The sequence below is a fragment of the Phoxinus phoxinus genome (assembly GCF_949152265.1).
Source record: "Phoxinus phoxinus genome assembly, chromosome: 5".
NCBI classification, from domain to species: domain Eukaryota; kingdom Metazoa; phylum Chordata; class Actinopteri; order Cypriniformes; family Leuciscidae; genus Phoxinus; species Phoxinus phoxinus.
In genome coordinates, this window is record NC_136880.1 from 6,295,255 (window position 1) to 6,317,651 (window position 22,397).

General features: G+C 38.8%; 2 protein-coding genes across 2 annotated transcripts in view; one reads left to right on the forward strand and one right to left on the reverse strand.

The window, feature by feature from the left end:
• Positions 1-22,397, reverse strand: part of LOC306999441 (uncharacterized protein) — a 135,682-nt gene that overhangs the window by 71,100 nt on the left and 42,185 nt on the right. The gene's annotated exons all lie outside the window — the stretch shown is intronic.
• On the forward strand, positions 11,919-22,380 carry LOC306999166 (uncharacterized protein). The gene is made up of 11 exons (XM_079613645.1): positions 11,919-12,286; positions 13,046-13,178; positions 13,297-13,534; positions 13,754-14,030; positions 14,117-14,294; positions 20,786-20,862; positions 20,966-21,146; positions 21,299-21,547; positions 21,692-21,863; positions 21,952-22,100; positions 22,242-22,380. Exons 1-9 carry the CDS (start codon positions 11,987-11,989, stop codon positions 21,775-21,777), a joined length of 1,719 nt encoding a protein of 572 aa, XP_079469771.1. The 5' UTR covers positions 11,919-11,986; the 3' UTR covers positions 21,778-21,863; positions 21,952-22,100; positions 22,242-22,380.

Consider the following 22,397-nt stretch of genomic DNA (forward strand, 5'->3'; position numbering starts at 1 on the left):
GCTGCAATGGATGCAGCGTGTGAGGACATCACAGTAGACGCCTGCAGAGGACGGCTAAGGCCAGTGTTTCCGCTACATTCATTAAGCGGTGGTGGGCCGCCACACCAAAAATCCTCCCGCCACGGCTGCAGCTTCTCAGTGAGGTCCGTCTGATATTGTGCATACTATTGTGTTATTGTTAAGCCCCACTAAAGGCATAAAAAACATTGTAAAGCACCATAAAGTTTTCGTGCACTATATTCCAAGACTTCTAAAGTCATTCGATAGCATAATGTGAGGTAAAAAATAATATTGAAGTCGTTACAGTTTTTTCCAACTGCTTACACACGTTTTCAAAACTATGTCTCCTTTTTTCAAAACTCTACACACAATTCCCAAAACTGCACACACAAAATGCAAAATGCCTCACATCTCCTTCAAAATGTAACACTGCATTCAAAATGCCATAAACACAAGTCAGAATGAAGCATTTGCATCAAATGGCAAACACTTCTTTCATAATAGTACATTTTTGGATATACCATGCAAACACTGTTGTTCTAAATCTAAAGCTCTTTGGTCTTTCATAGGCTTATATCTACATTTCAATGTAACGTTCTACAGTGACAGTAATCTGCTGAGACAAGTACACTGTAAACCTTATGAATTATCTACACTGGAAACACCAATGCAATGTAGAAACAGAAAATATTTAACATTACTGTTGTTTACAGTAGCATACAACAAAACCATAAACATATGTAAACCAAAAAAATATTCTAGAATACAGTAAAGAACACAATTGTTGTGTGTGTGGTCCTGGGGGGTCCCAGGAATCCATTGTTCAAAACAGGTAATCTGACCTGTGACCTACTGTATTCATAGGCCTAATGTATACTACAGTAAAGCAGTGATTGTGTGATCAGAAATTACTGTAGTGTTTGCACATGTGAGGAGTGTGTGTGTGGCCTGGTGAATAAGTGTAGCATTTTGATTGGTTGTGTTTGGAAAAGGAAAGCAAGTCACTTCCCATTAGATTTTTGTGTTTTGGGTCGAGAATTGTGTGTAGTGTTTTGAAAAAAGTGTTTTATGTAATTGAAAACTGAGTCAAAGGCTTAGAAATAGCTTATGGTTTTGGAGATTTGATGTGTAGTTTTGCATTTTGAGTGAGAGGTTTCAATAATCGTGTGACATGAAAAGATTTTGTGTGTAAGCAGTTGGTAAAAACTGTAAGTTAAAGTTAATGAAAACTCATCTCTCCTCAGTCATTCTCCACTCAGCATTCAAACAGCGCGTCGCGTTCGGTTATGAGTAACACTATGACACTCTCCAAGATCAATGTTCACATTATTATACTTTATTTGTAGATAAAAGTCTATGGTTTGCATAAAATTACTTTATCTTACTGTTACTGGAGTTTATTGCGTTAGTTCTGTTAGATTACAGCACTGAGCACTCTGAATTCGAATTGTTCTTCATGCGCACTGTAACTGAAATGTAAAACTGTTAAAAGAAAAGGCTAAATAAACTGTTGCATAGATATAATACCGTAAGCATCAAATATCTCGTCGCTTTGTGCTTTTAAATAAAGTGTGCCAGTCAGAGAGACTGCTAGTTGTGAAACAGTATTTCGTGTGTTGTCTGTGTACTCTGCTAACACTTTTCAATGCGAAGTGCTGCACGCTGTGACTTCGAGTTGCTTCAAGTGCATCATTCGGCGCACGGGATGCGCATAATCGCATTGCCGCTGTAAATTGGAACCTTCATATTATAACTAGAAAAACTATTTTTCGATTAATCGTTTTTTAAATTGTGGTTAATTCAATATCGATTCTCAAAGGCTATGAATAGATTTTTTTTCCCCCATATTTATTTATATATCACCCAAAAGCCAGTATTAGTTTTCCTACACCTCATAGGCTTGCAGCCTCCATGTTATTCTAATGCAGTGAGATTTTATGTTTGTTTTATCTTAAACATAAAAAATAACCTGATCCTGTTTGATCAAGGCATGAGACTGTTCTGACTTTTTCAATAATCAATTTTTCATCTTGCATCAAAATCCTGTCTATTCATTGTATGCATTTGATATATGCTGTTTTAATGTACCCAAGTGTACCTAAAATAATAAGAGTTTAATATACTGGCTCTTAATTTCTTTTTATTAATTAACCACTCGTAAACTTATGTTCACTGTTCTTTTTTATAAATATAGGTTTTGTGTTAAATCTACAGTATATTCATTAAGTGGAATCGAGAATCGAAATTGAATCGAATTGAGAGCTTGGAAAGAATCGAATTGAAATCGAATCGGAACATCTGAATCGATACCCATCCCTAATTATAATACTTAGGGGAGGTTTAAACACCTGGGGCAAGGGGGCGTGGCCCATGGGAATATCACGCATGGGCGACGCCCCCTCCCCCTGGGGAAATGGGCCTGCCACCACAGCTGGAAAAAATCCTAGAGGAAACACTGGCTAAGGCATTCCAAAAGATTCTTTCCACGTTGCATTGGAAGGGAAAATATCCGGTGTGATGTGGATGAGAATATGTGGGCCGACAGACAGGAATGGGTTTTATTTGAACCCCAAATAAAGCTGAGACCCTATTGCCCCATTTCACTTGCATAGTCTGGTGGGCATACCAGTAAGCCAAAATTCTCACAATATACTTGGGCACCCCTCTTTTGCCTTAATTTGTTAAACAAATTACCATGATTTATACGGTCAAATGCTTTAGAAGCATCAATAAAACACATAAGAACTGATGAGTTTCTATATTTGTTCACAATTTCCTTTAGAGCATATATACACAAATCAGTGCCATGTTTAGCTTTAAACCCAAATTAGTTATCTGTGGTTTTAATAAATTAATTTAATCTGTCCAACAGAATTCTTTCTGGCACCTTTGATAAAATGCTCGCTAAAGCTATTGGCCTGTAGTTATCTAAAATACATACCTTCCCAGCTTTGTCCTTAAAAGATAATTCCGGTATTTAACACCTTGAGTCTATATTGTAGTTTGTTTTGGATGAACAAGAGTGGTGGACAAAATTTTTTTGACAATGGTTCCTCTCTCGAGTTTTTGACTATAATAGAATTGGACATGCCCATTGACTCCAATGTTAAATGGGTCCATGGCCAATTCTATTATAGTCAAAAACTCGAGAGAGGAACCATTGTCAAAAAAATGATGTTGTCCACCACTCTTGTTCATCCAAAACAAACTACAATATAGACTCAAGGTGTTAAATACCGGAATTATCCTTTAATGACTGGAACTAATAAAACAGCCAACATTAAGTCACCATGGATCATAAAAACAGTAAAACAAATGGCGAGCAAAGGAGCTATTCTTATACTGGCATTTTTAAGATGTTCAACACTAATACAATACAATCCACTAGCTTTGTTATTAGAAAGCTTATGTATGGCTTGGTGTACCTCATGTGACATAATCACCATTGATTCCAACGAAGTATTACTCTCAATGCGTTCTACTTTATACAAATCAGTGCAAATACAGTTGAATAAGGTACTGCAGTGCTGCCATAACTCTGCAATTTTGTCTGATCCAGAGATACCTTCAACAGTGCATGGTAAAGATGTCTTGCCGTTATTACAGTTTTTCTTGATTGCTTCAACACTATAACCAGGCTTTTGGACTAAAATTTCAAAACCATAATACCATTTATCAAATAGCACACCCATTTCACTAAACTATAAACACAAATCCCTTAATTTCTCATTGCCTACACCATGTGGTCATATAGAAAGCACTAGTATTCAGTATTGTTCACTCAAGTCAGCACCGATTCAGCTCAGTTAGCACACAATTGCCCAGGTGTCAAAATTTAACACCAATCAGATTCTTCAATAGATAGATAAAAGGGCCCGAATCAGTTTATTGAGTTTTGGAACAATGGATCCAGAAAGACATGAAGAAAGAAGAGGGAGAATCATTAACATTGTTACCTATGAGCTTCTTTGCCATGGAATCAGCCCTCATGGCCTGCTCATTTTTACATATAAAGCGAATGGCATACTTATATCTTGCATTAGTGAGCTTCTTATGCTCAAACACAGGACCTTGTCGAGGTCTACCAGCAATAGCCCATGATTTAGTGGCCTCCCGTGCCTCCGTATGATATCCAGCCACATACTCCTTCCAGCCAGGCTTGTTGTTATGGTTCTTATTTTTATGTTTATAATAGGGCTTACTGCCTTCATACAGAGCATGTACTATTTCAGCATACATGGAGCATATATCTCTCCTATGCTTTTCATCCTCACAATTACTATCCCTACACAGGATTGCACCTAGAGGTAGTTGGATATTACCTAATGACTTGTCTGTATGTATATAATAGGCAGTAATGTCTTCCTTTTTGAGTGTTGACCAGTCTAATGCTTTTGTATTGACACCGTTTCCACATCTGGATAGCACAGGTATGTGTTCAGCATTTATCACCATAGCAAGAGGTATATTATCACACGTTGTTATCCCATACAAACTGCTCATACACCCCATTGAGGCATGTGCATCAGCTGTACAGATACAGTGGTCCAGCCATGATGTAGTGTGCCAGGCCTCGCTAATGTAAGTTTAACTGTCTGTGGGTAACAATTCTCTGCTTGACAATATAAAATTATTATCTTCACAGAATTTAATTATATGTTTAGCAAATAGTGACTCCTTATCCGAAATATCCGCATTCATATCTCCAATGACATTAACGCAAGAGGTATTACTGTTTTGAATAAAGGAACTGATGAAGGCAAGCCTATTTAAAGGGCACCTATTATGACATTTAAAATGTTCCTAATGTTGTTTAGGGAGTCCCCATCAACAGTTTTACATGCATGCAATGTCAAAAAACACTTTTGTTTTCGTATAATATGCATTTATTTTTACCTGATTTGCTCACCGACTCCCAAATGATTCGTTCAACGACTCGTTTTTCCAAACCTCTCCTTTGCGCGACGCTAATCTGCGATTGGTCAGATGACCCAGCAGTGTTTACAGAGATAATACTTATTGTTTAATACAGAGTACAATGATGCTTTTATCCATTAAATCGTGTTATAATAATGATTATAGTCCACTGCTTTGTAGTTTGAAGTAAAAAACTAAAAATAAGATAAAGAATTTAATGTTATGTTAGCGAGCATAGCCCAGAGTTCATATTGTAAAAGCACAATCAGTCTTTGTTTGCGTTAGCCCGATGCATAAACATAACGTTTAAAAAAAAAAATTCAGTTACGTTACTACGAGGTATTATTCTATTCTTTAGTTGCAACTCCGAAAACAACGACAAACACTTCACATATCTACAATTGCCATTGAAGACCTAGAAGCTAAACGGTGCTTACACAACAAACAAAATAATAATTAAGCATGCTACATAAAACATGAAAGCAACAATTATTAATAACACTTACAGGTTGTGATACGGAGGAGGAAGCTGAAGCAAATACACTTAGAAATGAACCTTCCTTCAATATCAGCCGGCTCGCGAATCCAAGTTTGATTGCATTTAAAAAGCAATCGTCTTCAAAATGGCGCGAACAAAGCACAAGGCTCGGACTATACTTCTGTGGTATAGTTGTAACTTGTATAGATGAATTGTAGCCACTTAGTCTTCAAATGCTCCTCCTTGGGCAGATGAAAAAAGTTGGCTTTTGAGTCGCACTTCAGAACACAGCGTCTCGTCGCCATGATGTTTTCAAGTTTTCCCTGGCCTTGGAGCGCAATAAGTGGGCATATCGTATTCAAATAACTTGACAAGTTGACGTCATCTAGTCAGAGAAAAAGCTTCGGTCTTCTAACGATTCATAAAAATGACTCCGAGTCGACTCTTACTTTTGAAAGACAATAACTTTATATACGGTGCACTTTCATATTTCAAACTTTGCAGGATGTTTTTGTTCACTTAGATCTATGTTACACACTACATGAAAGGTAAATTTCAAAATTCCATAATAGGTGCCCTTTAAATATTAATCCTCATTCTGACAGCATTCATATGGTGTATACACATTTAAGATAAAAAAAACTCCCGTTATTGCAGACAAAACGCAGGGCTATACACCAATCTACATCAAGCCTAACCACATTTATTATTGAGTCAAGTTTCTTATTCCATAGGACAGCCACGCCTCCTGATATCCTACCCCTGACTATTCCCATGCCAAGGTCAGTTGTAGACTCCCCAGCCCCATAAAAGTCATCATTGAGAGAGTTACAACATTCCAAGTTTTACTTTGCTAAAAATCACTTTATTAGTTTTCCAAACAGGTGCTATCAAGGCGACCATTTCAATAACCATTAACAGAAGTTACAAAAGCACAAGTAAATCCCATGTTAATCTAGTAAGTAACCCCATGTTAATCTAGTAAGTAACTGTCACAAGGTGACGAAACAGAGGCGTACACATACACATACACCCACACACACAAACAATAATCCGCAACGAGAGAGGGAGAAAGATCTACATGCGCGCATGCACAAGCCGGGGGTACCGTATTATCCTTATTATCAGGGATATTATTAGTATTAATTATTAATTAATTATTATTATTATAGGTATATCTGACTATACCTACATCCAAAAAAAGAAAATAGGGGAATGATATTACATGCGCTTCATGAGGCGGTCTCTTGCTCTCTCTCCCTCTCTGCCGTGCACGCGCTACGCGGTTTGGAGCACAGTCTATGTCTCGCGGGCGCGCTCGCTCTAGATTCCGGGAGATTTTAACTAATTCGCGGGCATCAGTGAGCCGCTATCAATATGCGGGAGACTCCCGGGAGACTTGGGATGTCTGCATTTGGTGGGAGCGGCGGCGCTGTCCTATAATGTTAGTTGTCACCCTGACATAACGTAGAGTGCGTAGAATTTGCCTATAATGTAAATGACTTGTTATTTTATTCGAGCTTTCTATCTATTTGCTAAAAAATAAAGTGAAATAGGCATTCATTAGTAGTAGGCTAAATAGCAGCATGTTGAAATGATGTGCCAAAATGCGTTTTCTATTAGGCTACAATGAAAATATTGTACAGTAGCATCAGATAAGGTCAGGTTTGCCGAAGTGCGTTTAATTTAGGATATTTGTTTATTTTTGTCCCTGTGCGCCGATCGGAGACGGAGTTCACTACTGATATTGTTAGGTAAGAGCTTTCTAGTCTCCTTCCATCGCCCAATCAGCGGATGGCGGGCGGTGCGGTTTTGAAAATTTTTCAAAAACGCTTTTGCGGATGGATGGCGGACAGATGAGTTTTGTGATGCAAAACTTTGCGGATGAAATAATAGCCCATTCGCGTATCTCTAGGGCGCGGCTCCCTAGGGGGCTAGAGCGACCCCGGTGGGGACGTCATGACAGTTACTGATGTGAGACGGATTTTTATGGTTAATTTTATATATATATATTTATCTAAAATGAATTTACAATTTTATTAATCCGTTTATATGTTTAAAAAGAAGAAGAATGTATTTGTGTAAATTAAAATATATTTATATATGAAATGTCAAATTTTTTTTTTTTTTTAGCCTACGTAATTTTTTGGCGGCACCCCTGACACAGTCAGGGGGCACCCCAGTGTGCCGCGGCACCCACTTTGAGAAAGGCTGGTGTAGGCAATGACAAATGAAAGGATTTGTGTTTATAGTTTAGTGAAATGGGTGTGCTTTGTGATAAATGGCATCATGGTTTTGAAATTTTAGTTCAAAAGCCTGGTTATAGTGTTTAAGCAATTGAGAAAAACTGTATTATTCCTCACAGCGAGTGTGTTTTCCAGCTGTTGTGGGCGTTGACTGGTTTGCATGTGTTGCTTCAGATCTTTGAATAGCTATCTATCAGCGTTTGAATAGCGCGCGCTCTCCATGGGCGTGTCACATTAGCATAGTAATGAGGTGCCAGAACGATAATGAGAATGGCTGATCTCTCGCTCTTTATATATAGATTACATAAACAGAGAATATTTCTTTTAGTTTTGATTTAGATAATTTAAAACTACACACTTAAATGATTATAGAGATATATAGCTCATGTCTGAGTGAATAGTATTCGCTGAGTTTTGTTTGAGTTTAGAGACGTGCTTCAGAAAAAAAGTTCACGGAGACGGAGAGGCAGAAAGCACTCCGTTTACTTTCTTTATTTTACAAAAGCACAATGTTTTATTTCGATTGTAAGTGGACACATAAAAAAGTAGACATTTAACAGCTTATTTTTTCATATTTCTTAAGGCTGTAAGACCAAAACTGACGGAGTATTTTAGGTCTATTTTGCTGCTATGTAAAAAAAAAAAACTAGCAAAACGCACCCGCGCGTTTGCCGACCCCAGAGGTTTAAATATGCCCCTCTATCTGAGCTGCACCAATCACATCGGGTTATCTGATATAGGCGGACCAGAGGCGAGATGACATTAGTCATTAGTAAACATTGCAAGATGGCTATGGATGAACACCAGTTGTTAGAAACGGCTTTGGGCGCTACAATGAAATATTTAGACTTGCCTTTTTCTCAAAAAGAGGAACAGAAGACGGCGCTCGAATCGTTCCTTTGCCAATTATTTTGCTGTTTTGCCGACCGGATACGGCAAAAGTATAACCTACTAGTTAGCTCCGCTCAAGTTCGAAGCCGAGGACAGACACGAGAGGCGGGAACAGAGTAGACGTGAAAAATGTGAAGTTGCAAAAGAAAGATGGCCGTGAATTACAGACTGCAATAGGCTGGACTTAAAGGATTAGTTCACTTTTAAAATGAAAATTCTGTCATCATATACTCACCCTTAAGTTGTTACAAACCTGTATGAATTTCTTTCCTCTGCTGAACACAAAGGAAGATATTTAGAAGAATGTCAGTAACCAGACAGTTTTTGGTTCCCATTGACTTCCATAGTATATTTTTTTCCTACTATAGAAGTCAATGGGTACCAAAAACTGTCTGGTTACTGACATTCTTCTAAATATCTTCCTTTGTGTTCAGCAGAGGAAAGAAAATCATACAGGTTTGAAACAACTTAAGGGTGAGTATATGATGACAGAATTTTCACTTTAAAAGTGAACTAATCCTTTAAGTTGGACCCAACTTTTCAAATGTAATCAACATTTTCCTAACTACTAGATGTGTTGGGCTATTTAACATGACATTTTAATTATATTATGCTGAAATGAAAGAAATTACTCGATAAAAGATTTGTTCATTTTGCTGAACGAGATTCAAAGATCCGAGTCAGTAAAATGATCCGAACTTCCCACTCCTACTCCGCTGGTAGCTACGCGTATGGGGCTTAGTCAGGGCTTAATTTGAGCCGGAACACGCCGGAACATGTTCTGTCACAGGGAACTACACTGCGACCTTTTGAAATGCCATTGCGACCCTAATTTTTAATGGGTCGCAAATGTATCACTGATTATTTCTATTCCTACCTTATGTTTTAGGCAATATGCTATGATTTACTATGAGCATTTATTAAAACAGAAATGTGTATTTTAAGAATACGTTTTATAACGTGCTGTGAGCATTCAACACATAAAGTTGGCTTCAGCCCCGCGACTTATAAAGAAATCGGGTTGATGTGCGCGTTTATATGTCACACCTTCCCGCTGTTCGCGCATAACCATTCTCCTCTATTGGCTCTTTATTTGTTTTAAACGGCAGACGTAATATTAATCCGTCTCTGGTCATGATTTGGAGACATTGAGCATTGAACCATTTTGCCGTGCTGCTTATTTATCACGCAGTAAAAATGTCCCTCCCCGCGGCCAAAACCAGTCGTCTGTGGATGAGAATCCAAAACAATTAGTGGGACGTTGTCCTGCTTCACTTCACAGGCGCTGAGTGAAATTAGAATTTTAGAATGACGGGACACTCATTTATATGACACTTTATTCAACAGGAAGAACAGCTCGTTCCGCGCGTCTTACGTCATTGTACATTCGCAGTCCTTTCAGTTTCGGTTTTCAATCCGATCAAGTGTTGACATGTTCTCTCGATCGCATTACAAAAGGAATAAACCACCCCTTTCAATCCGATCGAAAATGCATTCGGATCGAGCTCAATCCGATCGATTAAGGTGTTTACATGAAGATTTTTTAGTCCGATTGAGCCGTCAATCCGATTATAAGTGTCCATGTAAATTGAAGCTTCACAATGACAGTATGAAGCACGCGCAATGTATAGACATGTACTGTACATATCCCATGACGCAGCAGCCCTCCCTACTGCATTTCGGCGTCAAGCAAACCGAGCAAGTGAGGAATCTGAATTGATAATTAGGCTAAGTTCAATGTAGCTTATAATATAGCCTTATTTGTGGCTTATTATATTTCACTTAATTGTGAAGTAGACATGCATTTTTGTATTATCTTTAATACTGAATAGTCAATAGCTGCTGAAAATCTATTATTATTTTATGGATTATATTTATTCAGGAGTCTGCCCATCTGTGGCAACCATAGCATGTTGAAATCCAAAAGAAATTAATTTAGCACATTATTGTGTACTGTATTTTCTATTGCAGTAAATCTATCCCAACCAATGTTAAAGAAAACAAGTCGGCATGTGGTTTAAAAGATGGAAAGTAAAATAAAAAGCACACCTGTATGCAATACAGTTTCATTATTGTTCATTATTATCCAGAGCGACTTACTATAAATAATTTGTGCGACCAAATCATGTTTTGCGCCAGTAACTGAAAAAGTTAGTAGAGCAAGTGCCACCAGTGGAAAAGGTTAGTGTAGTTCCCTGTGTCACCTCCGACATTGCATCCGGAACCTTTTTTATTGGATCCGGCTCCTCCTGTGTCACTAAAATTAATTGGCTAGATGGAAAAAAAAAATGACTGTTTGTGTAGTGTTCAATGTTTGTGACACATGACTTGCGCGCTTGTTGTACGAGTTGAGATTGCTGTTAGCCTCGATCGTTTCACTCAGGGGAAAAATGTCAAAACTTTTTCAAATAGGCTACGCTGGACAGTCAGATCCCAAACAAGCAAAAATCGTTTCCGCTGATCAAAAAGGAGACCACGGTGGACACAATAGCCTAGTATCGATATCTCGTTATTTCGACATAAATAAAGGGACATCCTAATCTGCATTAAGCCACATTAAGCGTTCTTATAGCCTAACGGTTTTCTATGGGAGGAAAATGCTTAACCGTTCATATTATGGGCTCATCTGATTTTTTGTACATAGCATAGCCTATTTGTTAGGATTTTAGTATCATAATGATTAGGCTAATAAATGCACGCACAATTATCCGTGAATTTTTTTTTTTTTAACAAATGCCTTTCAACTTGTGTGTGCAAAATTCAGAATTAAATTAATGTGCAGAAATTTTTACAAATAGAGAGTAGCTAGGCTATGTTGGTCCACTATACCGCTGTAGCCATTAAAAAAAGCTCGTTTCATATTTGTTAAAATATTATAATGTTTGTTTTTTTTCCATTTATGTTGATTTATGAAAAGTGAACAGCACGACCGAGTAAGATAGGATGCGCAATATGAGACATGGAGCGGGTCAGACATGATTTTGACCGTTGAAGTTGAAGTTGTTAGGCTATAGAAAGCCTTTCTTTAAAGTGAATTTCCATCCATCCATCTTCTTCCGCTTATCCGGGGAATTTCGTTTTGTATAAATTGTATCTTAATTTTAATCAATTTGTCATCAACCAATTGCCTGTATTTAAAGGTCCCCTGACATGAAATTTTCACTTTTTGAGGTTTTTTAACATTAATATGAGTTCCCCTAGCCTTTATATGGTCCCCAAATTTCTAGAAAATTTAATCGGTGTAAATCGAGCTTTTGCTATATTTCTCTGCCGTTGATAAAACGGAAGCTCAATCAGGCTGATCTTAAATCTCCTCCGTATGACGTCATACGGAGGGAATGTTACGTCCCCTTTCTCTGCTTTGCCCGCCCAGATAATATTTCCCGCCCATGAGAAAATAAGCTAGGAAGTAGGAAGGCGTGCGCGCGATTTCAGTTTGTCTACGAGAGGTAACATGGCGTTTGAGCGAGCGAAGCACAATACTTGTTCAGTAATTGGATGTAAAAATGAACACCGCAGCCTTTTTTTAATACCTGCTTCATCCAAGCCACAGAAGAACCAGTGGATTCAGTTTATTTTCTCTGGAAATGCGCCGACACAAATTCCGAACGTTTTGCATGTGTGTGGCAAACATTTCACAGACGACTGTTTCGTAAACTTGGGACAATACAGAGCTGGGCTTGCTGAACGTTTGAAGCTAAAGTCTGGATCAGTACCAACTCTATTTGGCTCAGCTACTACACAGCTCGGACAAGTAAGTCAACTAATGATATATAAGTGTGTTGTTTGACTGTTTATGGTTACCTAGCTTGTTACACGTAGAATGTGGCTGTAGCATTAGCTATGCAGTTAGCTCCTAATGTTACTTGCGCTAACGTAAAGGTAGACAGCATCAAGTTTGTGTGTGATTACACACACTGTAACGCGAGTGTTGTACACTTCTTTGTTATTTTGGATAACGTTAACCGTTTTCCTGTTGGTAATATGTCGCGCGCGATATCCGCATTTCAAGATCGCAGAGCTTGATGTAATTGTGATAAGATAAATTACAGACGTTTACAGATCTCTGTACTAGAACATCTAGGCTCAAAAAACAGTTTCCCCCCCATGCAATCTCCAGCTTAAACAGCTAACACCGCAATTAACACCGGTTTTATTATCAGCACGTGAGAGAATCAATACTTAGATTTGTTTTGGTTAAACTATTTAACTTTTATTTATAGAGCTGTACACAATGCACAAATAAGTCTGTTTCAGATGTATACCACCATATAATTTGATATATGTATGTATATATATATATATATATATACACACACTGTATTACTTTTAAGATATATGAAATATTATGTAAACATATTATGTAATATCATTTTGGCATTTCATAGATCTAATTTTAAGTATTAATGTTATTCACTAAACATGCGTATCTTCTAGCTTCTTACAAGTTGCACATGTAATATATACAAAGTAATACATTGAGTAATAATTTGACCTTGTTGTCTCTATACAGGCCAGCACATCAAGTGCTTGCTTTCAGCTGCCTCTCTCAAGGGATGTTGCCTGCCAGACAGATGACCTGGAAACATGTACTGTAGGCACACAGCTATCCTTAAAGACTCTGCAACCCAAATTTAAAAGTGAAGGTATGTACCTACCACCTTTAAATGCATTTACTTTTGATTAGTAGGTATTCTGGCATTTTTTCATTGCATTCGTGTGTTGTCATTAGACTTTCCTAATAAAATTTTATTTTGGACGCAGGTGTTCAGGCAACTGTCTCCTGCAAAAATGTTGGTGTTGGGACGACCATTGCAGACCCTCTGTGCCTGTCATCGACACCTTTAAAAAAAACACACAAAAGACCTCGTCTAGACCTTGATGAACTGTTCGAGGACAATCCATTGGAGGGCAGCTCTTTAGTGGAAGCTTCAAGGGGACATGATTCCACTTATGATCCTGCAGACTCCATCACTGCATCGTTATACGCTAGTCTACAGTCGTAAGTTACTGAGTGTTGAAATATATGTGTGGCTCGCATTCTAACATAAAGGATTAGTCTCAGTGAGACTGTTGTTTATAGCATTCTTTTATGATTTTTTATGTGCATAATAATTATTGAACCAGTTGAAAACAGGGTGATGGTTTACTGTTCAGTCCAGACGAAAGCTAAATCTGTTTAAGTAAAAATGTTTTTTCCTTTCTTTGTGGTTTGATATAGAGAAGATTCATCCACTCCCACCCACAACAACAAAAAGTACATAGTGTATGAAAACTGCATCATGGACTTATTTAATTTATGTCCGGTCTGCACGCGGGCATGCAATGTGAGGACCCAAAGGCTGGGGACATTCCTGTCTGTGAAGCAGCTGTGCCCCCATTGCACATTTTCAAGACAATGGAATAGCCAGCCTATCCATGGTAGCATCCCAGCTGGAAATCTGAACCTTTCTGTCGCCGTTTACCTGAGTGGTGCATCGTTCATACAAATCGAAAAGGTAAATGTGCAACTGTAGTTTTTTTTTACTGAATTACTTCGATTTAGCTCAAATTACATGTATTATTTACCCACCCACATTAACAGGTCTTCAATACAATGAAGCTACAGTTGTTTCGGTATAAAACATTTCGCCGCCATGCCAGTGCTTTTATTGAACCCGCAATTATTCACCACTGGAAAGTCACACAGGATGTGAATCTGCAGCGGCTAAGTCAGGAGGAAAAAGTTATACTTGGTGGCGACATGAGAGCTGACTCTCCAGGTATCAGGGGCGGATCTACAGGGGGGCACTTGCCCCCCCAATCTAGAGCCTTGCCCCCCCAGCTGCCCCCCTAACTTTGATGATCAAAAAACTGTTTGTTAAAACAACCCGCCACTATGTCCACTTTTCAAAACAGTGAACTAAACAATACATTTACCAAAAGTGAACAATTAAATTTTTTTATTTTAAATATATTTTTAGCCCCTCCCCCTGCCCCTCAAATACTTAGCTACGTCCCTGATTCAAACCGTGCAGAGCGGCGTTCGCTCAGTCTGGCTCACTCACACTGCGAGTCTGCTGCTGCGGTGCGCCGGTGACCCTGCAACCCGACTGGAGAGACTGAGCTGCCCCAGAGCCTCTGAAGGTGAAGCGAGTTTCCCACAGGTCAGGTGTAGTTTAATGAAAAAATGCGTCGTCGATACCTTTAATATGAATTATGAGCGTCGTCAGCCGCTTTCATTCAGTCATGAACGCGCTTCACAAAACAACATCCATCAGGGCTTTTCAAAGATTAGCAGATTTGGAGAAATATTGATAGATTCTCATAGGTTTACGTCAGATTTCTTTATGAATAATATGTATTGAATTTATACCCAAATGCGTCGATGTAACCATTATGAGCGCGCTGGATAATTACTTTGATGTAATGTGTTTTCAATCCATACGGGCAAACTGAGGGCGCTAGATACTCATTTAGTTGCATATAATATGGTGCACGAAGAAGAATAACCTGTCAGTCAGTGCCTGATATAAACAAGTCTAACAGAGATCACTGTAACATGCATATAAAGATGTTTTGGAGACAATAAACATGATTGCAACGATATATGATTTATCTGTGTTCTTCTAGACATGTCAGGTATTTTCATAATAATAGATTATATTTATACTGTTATGCTAATCAATATAGACTTTATCTTCGTCCATAATACCATAAAATAATATATTTTCTGTTTGATTTTTTTCATCTGAAGCCAAATCAGATCACAGAAGGTTATTTAACCCCTTACAACAAAGTCACCCACAATTTTGGCAAGTGATGCATTTATGACATCTAGGTGTCATGATCCTGGGTTCTTTCTTTCTCTGTCTCCCTCTTGTGGTCACACACGCACACACACACACACTCACACACGCACACTCATCTTCTCCTTCACTCATTATCCCCTACAGCTGTTTCCCCTTTCGTTCCTGTTTCCTCACCTGTTCCCTCTTTTCCCCTTGATTATCTCAGTCTCTTATTCCCTCTTCCTAGCCCTGTCTTGTTGTCGGATTATTCGATGTCTTCACGTGTGAAACGTCTGTGCTCGCACTTCTCGTCTTGTCTTGTCCTGTCCTGTGGCATTTGCTAAGAAGTGATACTGTTTTCTACTGTGAGTCTCGCTATCTTCAGACTGTGTATTATCCAGCTGTGCCTGTTTGCAGAGTACCTGTTCAGCGTCTGTTCTCGGCTGATCATCCTCCCTGCTGTCACCACTAGCCCTGACTGACTCAGCGTCTCGCTGTTCCCGGACCGCCGTCCTCGTGGGAGTTTTGTGTTAACCTGTTATCCAGTATCTGGCAGTTTCTGTTCTGGCGCTGATTAATGCCTGTGGTTTGTGTTCCGTTTCGTCATTGAGGACTATCTTCCTTTATTCATTAAAAGACTGTTAACTGCACTCCGCTCTGGTCTTCCATCATTCATACTCCCTAACACTAGGCTCAACATTAATCAGACTGTTATTAATATTGAGATATATAAGCTCAAAAATGAAAACAAAAACAACAACAAGTATGAATAATATATTTATTAAATGTATTAAAATATTATGTGAAGATGTTTCATAAAAATACATTTCTAACAACTTTACAAAACTTTGAAGCTATTTATAACTATTTTTTTTCCCATTATGACAATAATTAATTCTAAATTTACAATAAACTTCCAGGTGTCAGCTTTCAAATGAGATCACTTGTGCTTTTAGTTCAAAGTAGTCTAAACATAACTGGTGTGTGCATGTGATAAATCTTTCTGATTTTATATTTGTTATATAGGCTACTTATAGCTACATGTCCCAATAATGCAATACAAGGATAACCAGAGGTTTTCACATATTGACTTTTGCAGGCAAAGTATAGTTGAAGAAAGTAGCTGGAGCATAACCATGAAAAGGAAGGCTAAAAGTGGAGATATTGCCAGCTTTTTTGCTAAAAAAATTCAAAGAAGTACACAGGAGGAAGAGTGCGAGGGAAATGAAGGAGAAGGCAGTAAACTGGAGAGACCAGGAGGGTCAGAGCAGGAGAAGACCGAAGGAGACAAGGAAATAAGTGACGGAGAACAGGAAATAAGTGAAGGAGATGAGGAAATAGGTGAAGGAGATGAGGAAATAAGTGAAGGAGACGAGGAAAAAGAAGAATCAGTGAGGGATGAAGAGGAGGCTCCAGATTCAGAGAGAGGGACAGAGGCAGGGAGTGATCAGGAGGAGGAAGATGACAGAGAGGAAGATAGTAGACCTGAAATTCCCCCTGGACCAAATGGTATGTTTTTATTCTTCTTCCATATAAATTGCTGTACAGTAGGATAATATGTAATGCCACTTTTATGCATTGGCTATGTCCATGTACTGTTCAATTGCATTAGATAATTATATTTGGCACTCTCCTCTTTCTTTTTTAAGATATATCAAAATGCAAAGGTGATGCAGCAGTGCAGCCTGATTTAAAGACATTCCCAAAGACACAACATGGAGCAGCAAAACGAAGCTTCCACAGGGAGTGGTACAGTTCTCGGCCATGGCTTGAATATTCCATGTCTAAAGATGCAGCATACTGCTTTGCATGCAGACATTTTGCACATTTAAAAAACAGTGTATTCACATCAGAAAATGGCTATTCTAACTGGAAGAAGGCCACTTCCAAAGACAGTGGGTTTAGTGTTCATGCCAGATCAGACACACATGTAAATGCGATGATTGCATGGAGTGAGTTTAAAAGAATGGCCAAGAAAAATACAACTGTCTTGGGAATGATGGGAGCTGAAAATCAGAAACAAGTAATCGAAAATCAAAAGTACATTAAAACTTTGGCTGAAACCTTGCTGTTGACAGCCACTCAGAATATTTCACAACGTGGCCATGATGAATCAGAAAACTCAAAAAACAGGGGAAATTTCCTTGAGATTTTAGATCTTGTGAGTAAACATGATGCCTTAGTGAAAAAACGGCTGTCACAGGGTCCCAGAAATGCTAAATACACAAGCAAAAGCACTCAAAATGAGATTTTGGAGTGTTTAGCAGAAATGGTGAGAGAGGAAATTATAAAAGAGGTTAAAGAGAGTGAGCACTTTTCTATTTTAGCAGATGAGACTAAAGACATTCAAAAAAAGGAGCAGCTGTCTCTGGTCGTAAGATATTATTATAATGGTGTGGTTCAGGAGAGCTTCCTTGAGTACCAGAAAGCAGAGCACTTAGATGCAGCGAGTTTGACAGAGAAACTTATTTCATGTCTGGAAAAGTATGGACTGGAATACAAAGAGAATCTGGTGGGCCAAGGCTATGATGGGGCAGCAGTCATGAGTGGCAGGTGCTCTGGGGTCCAAACAAGGGTTAAGGAAGTTGCCAAATATGCATTTTATGTTCACTGCAGGGCACACTGTTTGAATCTTGTCATTGTGGACAGTGTAAAAAATGTCCCAGAAGCTGCATGTTTTTTCACTTTGCTGGAAAGACTGTACACATTCATGTCAGGCTCATATGTTCACATTAAGTGGATGGATGTTCAAAAAGAAATGTTCAGTGGTGGGGCACCACGAGAACTTCCAAGGCTGAGTGACACTAGATGGGCCTGTCGCTATGCTGCATGTAGAAACCTTATGGACAGGCTGCCTGCAGTAATAAGAGTGCTGGATGAAATTTCAGATGAGGCCAATCCACAGAGAGCTGTAGACGCAAGAGGACTACGTTCTCAAATTGATTTTAATTTCATAGGGCTCCTTGTAGTCTTCAGAAAAGTGCTAGGTGAAACTAAGTTTTTATCTGAGATGCTCCAGTCAACTAATGTGGACCTTACCAAAGCAGTTGACCTTATTGAAACCCTCAGACAGACATTGGAAGATTATCGCAAAGAGGAGAGCTTTAATGACATGTGGAGTACAGCAATTGACACATGCAATGGTTGCAACATTTCTACCATTGTCAAATCAAAAAGAACCAAACACACATCTAGGAGACTACATGATACTCTTGTAACCAGTGTTGGGGTAGTTACTCAAAAAAAGTAACTAGTTACTAGTTACTAGTTACTTCTGTAAATTGTAATGAGATTACTTTACTAGTTACTGCATTTGAAAAGTAACTTCACTACTTATTACTTTACTTTCCCGTTTCTTAATTTACCGTGTAGATACATGGACAAACATCATAGCCCTATCATCACTTAGCCTGCATGTCCGCATAGTGTTTATAAATGTAGCCTATAAAAATGGCATGTAAAACCATATAAAATAACAATATCCCTCTCTGCACAAAGAAATATGCCTCACTGTAAAATCTACAAACAACAGGGATATGTCCGTGGTGGTAGACACATGATCAGGGCTGGACAGAGATAAACATTATATTTTATTTTGACGGAAACTGCAAAACTGAAACTTTCTTCTCCATCTTTATTTTGACCGTATATAAGAGATTTTGACCGATACACTGACACTGCACGCTCGCTCAAAGCCCAAAGGGGGAGGCGTTTAAAGATGTGATTGGGCCAATCCAGTGTCAATCAAGAAAATAACCAATGGGCCAATCTACGTGTTTCATGGGCCGGTCTGTCAGAAAAAAAACTAACGCTGACTTTTTTTAACCAATGCATTACACCGGCACTTACCCAGCGCCGCCAATTAAGCAAAACAAAACGAATGGGCCGCCGATGTACGAGTTTTATGAGCCGTTAAGACAAACGAACAAAAAAGTTTTAGATGCATCGGATCGGCCCAAAAAGCCGTGAATCTCCCGGTAGTCCCGATGGCCAGTACTTGCCTGCCAGGGCATAAAGTGAATTTCTGGCAAATATTTTTGTCCTTTCGGGCAAAAAACTGAAAGTAATGTGAATATCGCCACTGGCCGAAACTCGCGTCTCCGTCTCCATCTCCATTCCTCTCTGTCCTTCGCACCAGCAGCTACGTCACTCAAATCGATCTCTATGGCAACGGTGCTCAGGCAAGCACACACACACAGGCGTGCACGCACCACTTCGACAGATCAGAGCTTTACACACATGCAAACACGGCTTGGGTAACGCAGGAAAGCGCGTTCCTATAGTCTAGTAAAGTAGTATAGTTACTGATATTTTTAGTGTAATGCGTTACTTTACTTCGTTACCCAAAAAAGTAATATCGTTACTGTAATCCGTTATTTTGTAACTCGTTACCCCCAATACTGCTTGTAACATCTACACTTGGACAGCAAACACATGTTGACAGCAAAGATGCCTTTAGAATAGGTATATTCATTCCCATCATAGACTCAATGATCAGTGAAGTGGACAGGCGCTTTTCAAACTCTAGCAGCAAGATAATGAGGGGTATACAAGCTTTAAACCCATCAAACAATGACTTCTTAAAGGAAGAATTGGTTTTGTTAGTGGCTGAGGAATATGGCTCTGACTTGCAAGACTTGAAAACTGAGATACACCAGGCAAAAAGACTTCTTGAAAGAAACAGAGCAAATGGCAAAGTAAAACCGTCCAGTCTGACTGAGTTTGTGTCGTTCTTGGTGCCTTTTAAAGAGGTTTTCTTTGAGCTTTTTCGCCTGTGCAAGATCGCAATTGTTTTGCCAGTGAGTACTGCTGGGTGTGTGAGCGACGCTTTTCTACTCTAAAGCTGGTAAAAACTCACTTGCGCTCAACCATGGCAGATGACCGTCTGAGAAATCTGGCTGTTCTCAGTATTGAAAAACAGCGTGCAAAAGCACTAAATTTAGATATGTTTGTGAAACGTTTTGCTGCAAAGCACAACAACCGTCGCCTTAAGCTTTCCTAAAAAAGATTGTAGTTATACGTTGTCCGCTGTTTTATACTTGTAGTCCACTGCATCTTGGACACAATTATTGTACTTTTTTTCATATTTTCATTTTGTCTTTTAAAAGATGCACAGTTTTGTTTTGTTTGAACACTGCACTGGGCCTGTTGTGAATTAAAAACCTTTGTAGTGTGTAAGGGCATGATTAAATAATAACTACTGTAGTTTAAAAGTGTTTTTGTGTTTATTTTATTAAAGCAATTTACATATAGGGATTCCCATGTACCGTCTACCCCTGCCACCCTGCCAAGACCTCTTGCCACCCTTTTGCCCCCCCATGTAAAATTTCCTAGATCCGCCACTGCCAGGTATTGATACTTTACTGAAAGTTTATACATGGGTTGCATATTGTTTGAAGTTAAAAGGAGTGAACTGAATAAAATGCCAGACATAATACTGAATGGTGATTACTAATGTCAATATTTGAAAAAAACAACAACAGGGTACTCTGCAAAATATGGGAGTTATACAATGATGGATCTCAACACTAACACCGTTGTGGACATTCAGTTGGTTCAGGTGAGTTGTCAAAAAAATATGTTTTAAAGTGGTTATTGATTGCAATTTGAAAATCAAAGTCTGTAATGCATTTTCAATTAACATTGTTTTTCTGTGTTAACAGAGCAATGAGGTTGGTGGTAGCTGCCACATGGAAAAAGAGGGCCTGACGAGGAGCCTAGCATTACTGGACTCGCGTGGCGTCAACCTTGATTGCATTGTCACTGATCGTCATCCACAAGTACAGAAGTTCCTCAGGGAGAGAAAAATAACCCATTACTATGATGTCTGGCACATGGCAAAAGGTATATTGTCAGTGCCAATATGGAGCTGCTTGATGTCCATAGTCCATTATATCATACTAAATCTACCAGATAATCACCTGTGTTTGTGACACCCACGTCTCAGCGGGTTGTTATGGGTTAACTAAGTTGAATGTATTTTGCTTTCATTGTAGGACTTTCAAAGAAACTAGAAGCAATCAGTAAGCAGAAAGACTGTGAGATACTCAAAAAGTGGATGAAAAGCATCAACAATCACATATACTGGACTGCAGCTGGCTCAACATCCGAGCCAGAGAGAATTGCAAAGTGGAACGCAATCCTGAACCATGTTCGAGATGTACATACGCATGAGGATCCTCTTTACCCCAAGTGTGAGCATGCAATCCGCAAGACAACTGACAAGAGTAAATGGCTCCAAGCAGGTATTTCATCAATATACAGGCTAAATGTCAAAAAAGTTAATGGACAACTACAGTTATTTAGTCACTTTCATAAATTTACCCGAGATCAGCGTTGCAATATTCTGTACTGTATTGTTTTCTAATATATTTTCTTATTGTCTGCAGATTCTCAAGCTTTCAACAAGTTGGAGAAGTTGCTAACAAACAAAAGAATGCTGAAGGATGTTGCAAAACTGAGCCCCCACCACTAAACTTCATCGTTGGAGGCTTTCCATGCCGTCATCCTTCGTTTTGCCCCAAAGAATGTTGTCTTTACCTTTATTGGAATGCTGTGCAGGTAAAATAAAGTTTGTTTACTTAGATATTTTAGGCTACGATTCCCAAAAGTATTGTCAATATCAACACGTTTTGTCTTGTATTTCCAGGCTCTACCTGGCTGCTATGCATTATAATGAAAATGCAGACCGACCACAAGCAGAAACAGAGGAAGGTGTACCTCTCTTCAAAATCTCCTTTCCAAAGGGTAGGAAGGGAGAGTGCATAGCTAAACCTCAAAAGACACAGCCAACCTTTGGTAAGGATTCAAATCAATTCAAACAACACATATTTTGGAATTCTCAAATGTATTTTTCTTTAATAAAAATAAATAATAAACAACAAAAAAACAACCAATTGAAAGGAAAAATAATATTTGTGCTTGTGTTTTATGATACAGGTTATGTTGCTGACATGATGGACCTAATTTTTGAGGAAGTCTTTGTCAACCCTACGCCATACACCGATGCACTGTTGGCCATCTCTGTCCCAGAGCACCTATCAGCGCAGTATGAGAAGCCGGACAAGGACGAGCTCATTGCCAGCTTTGTGTCAA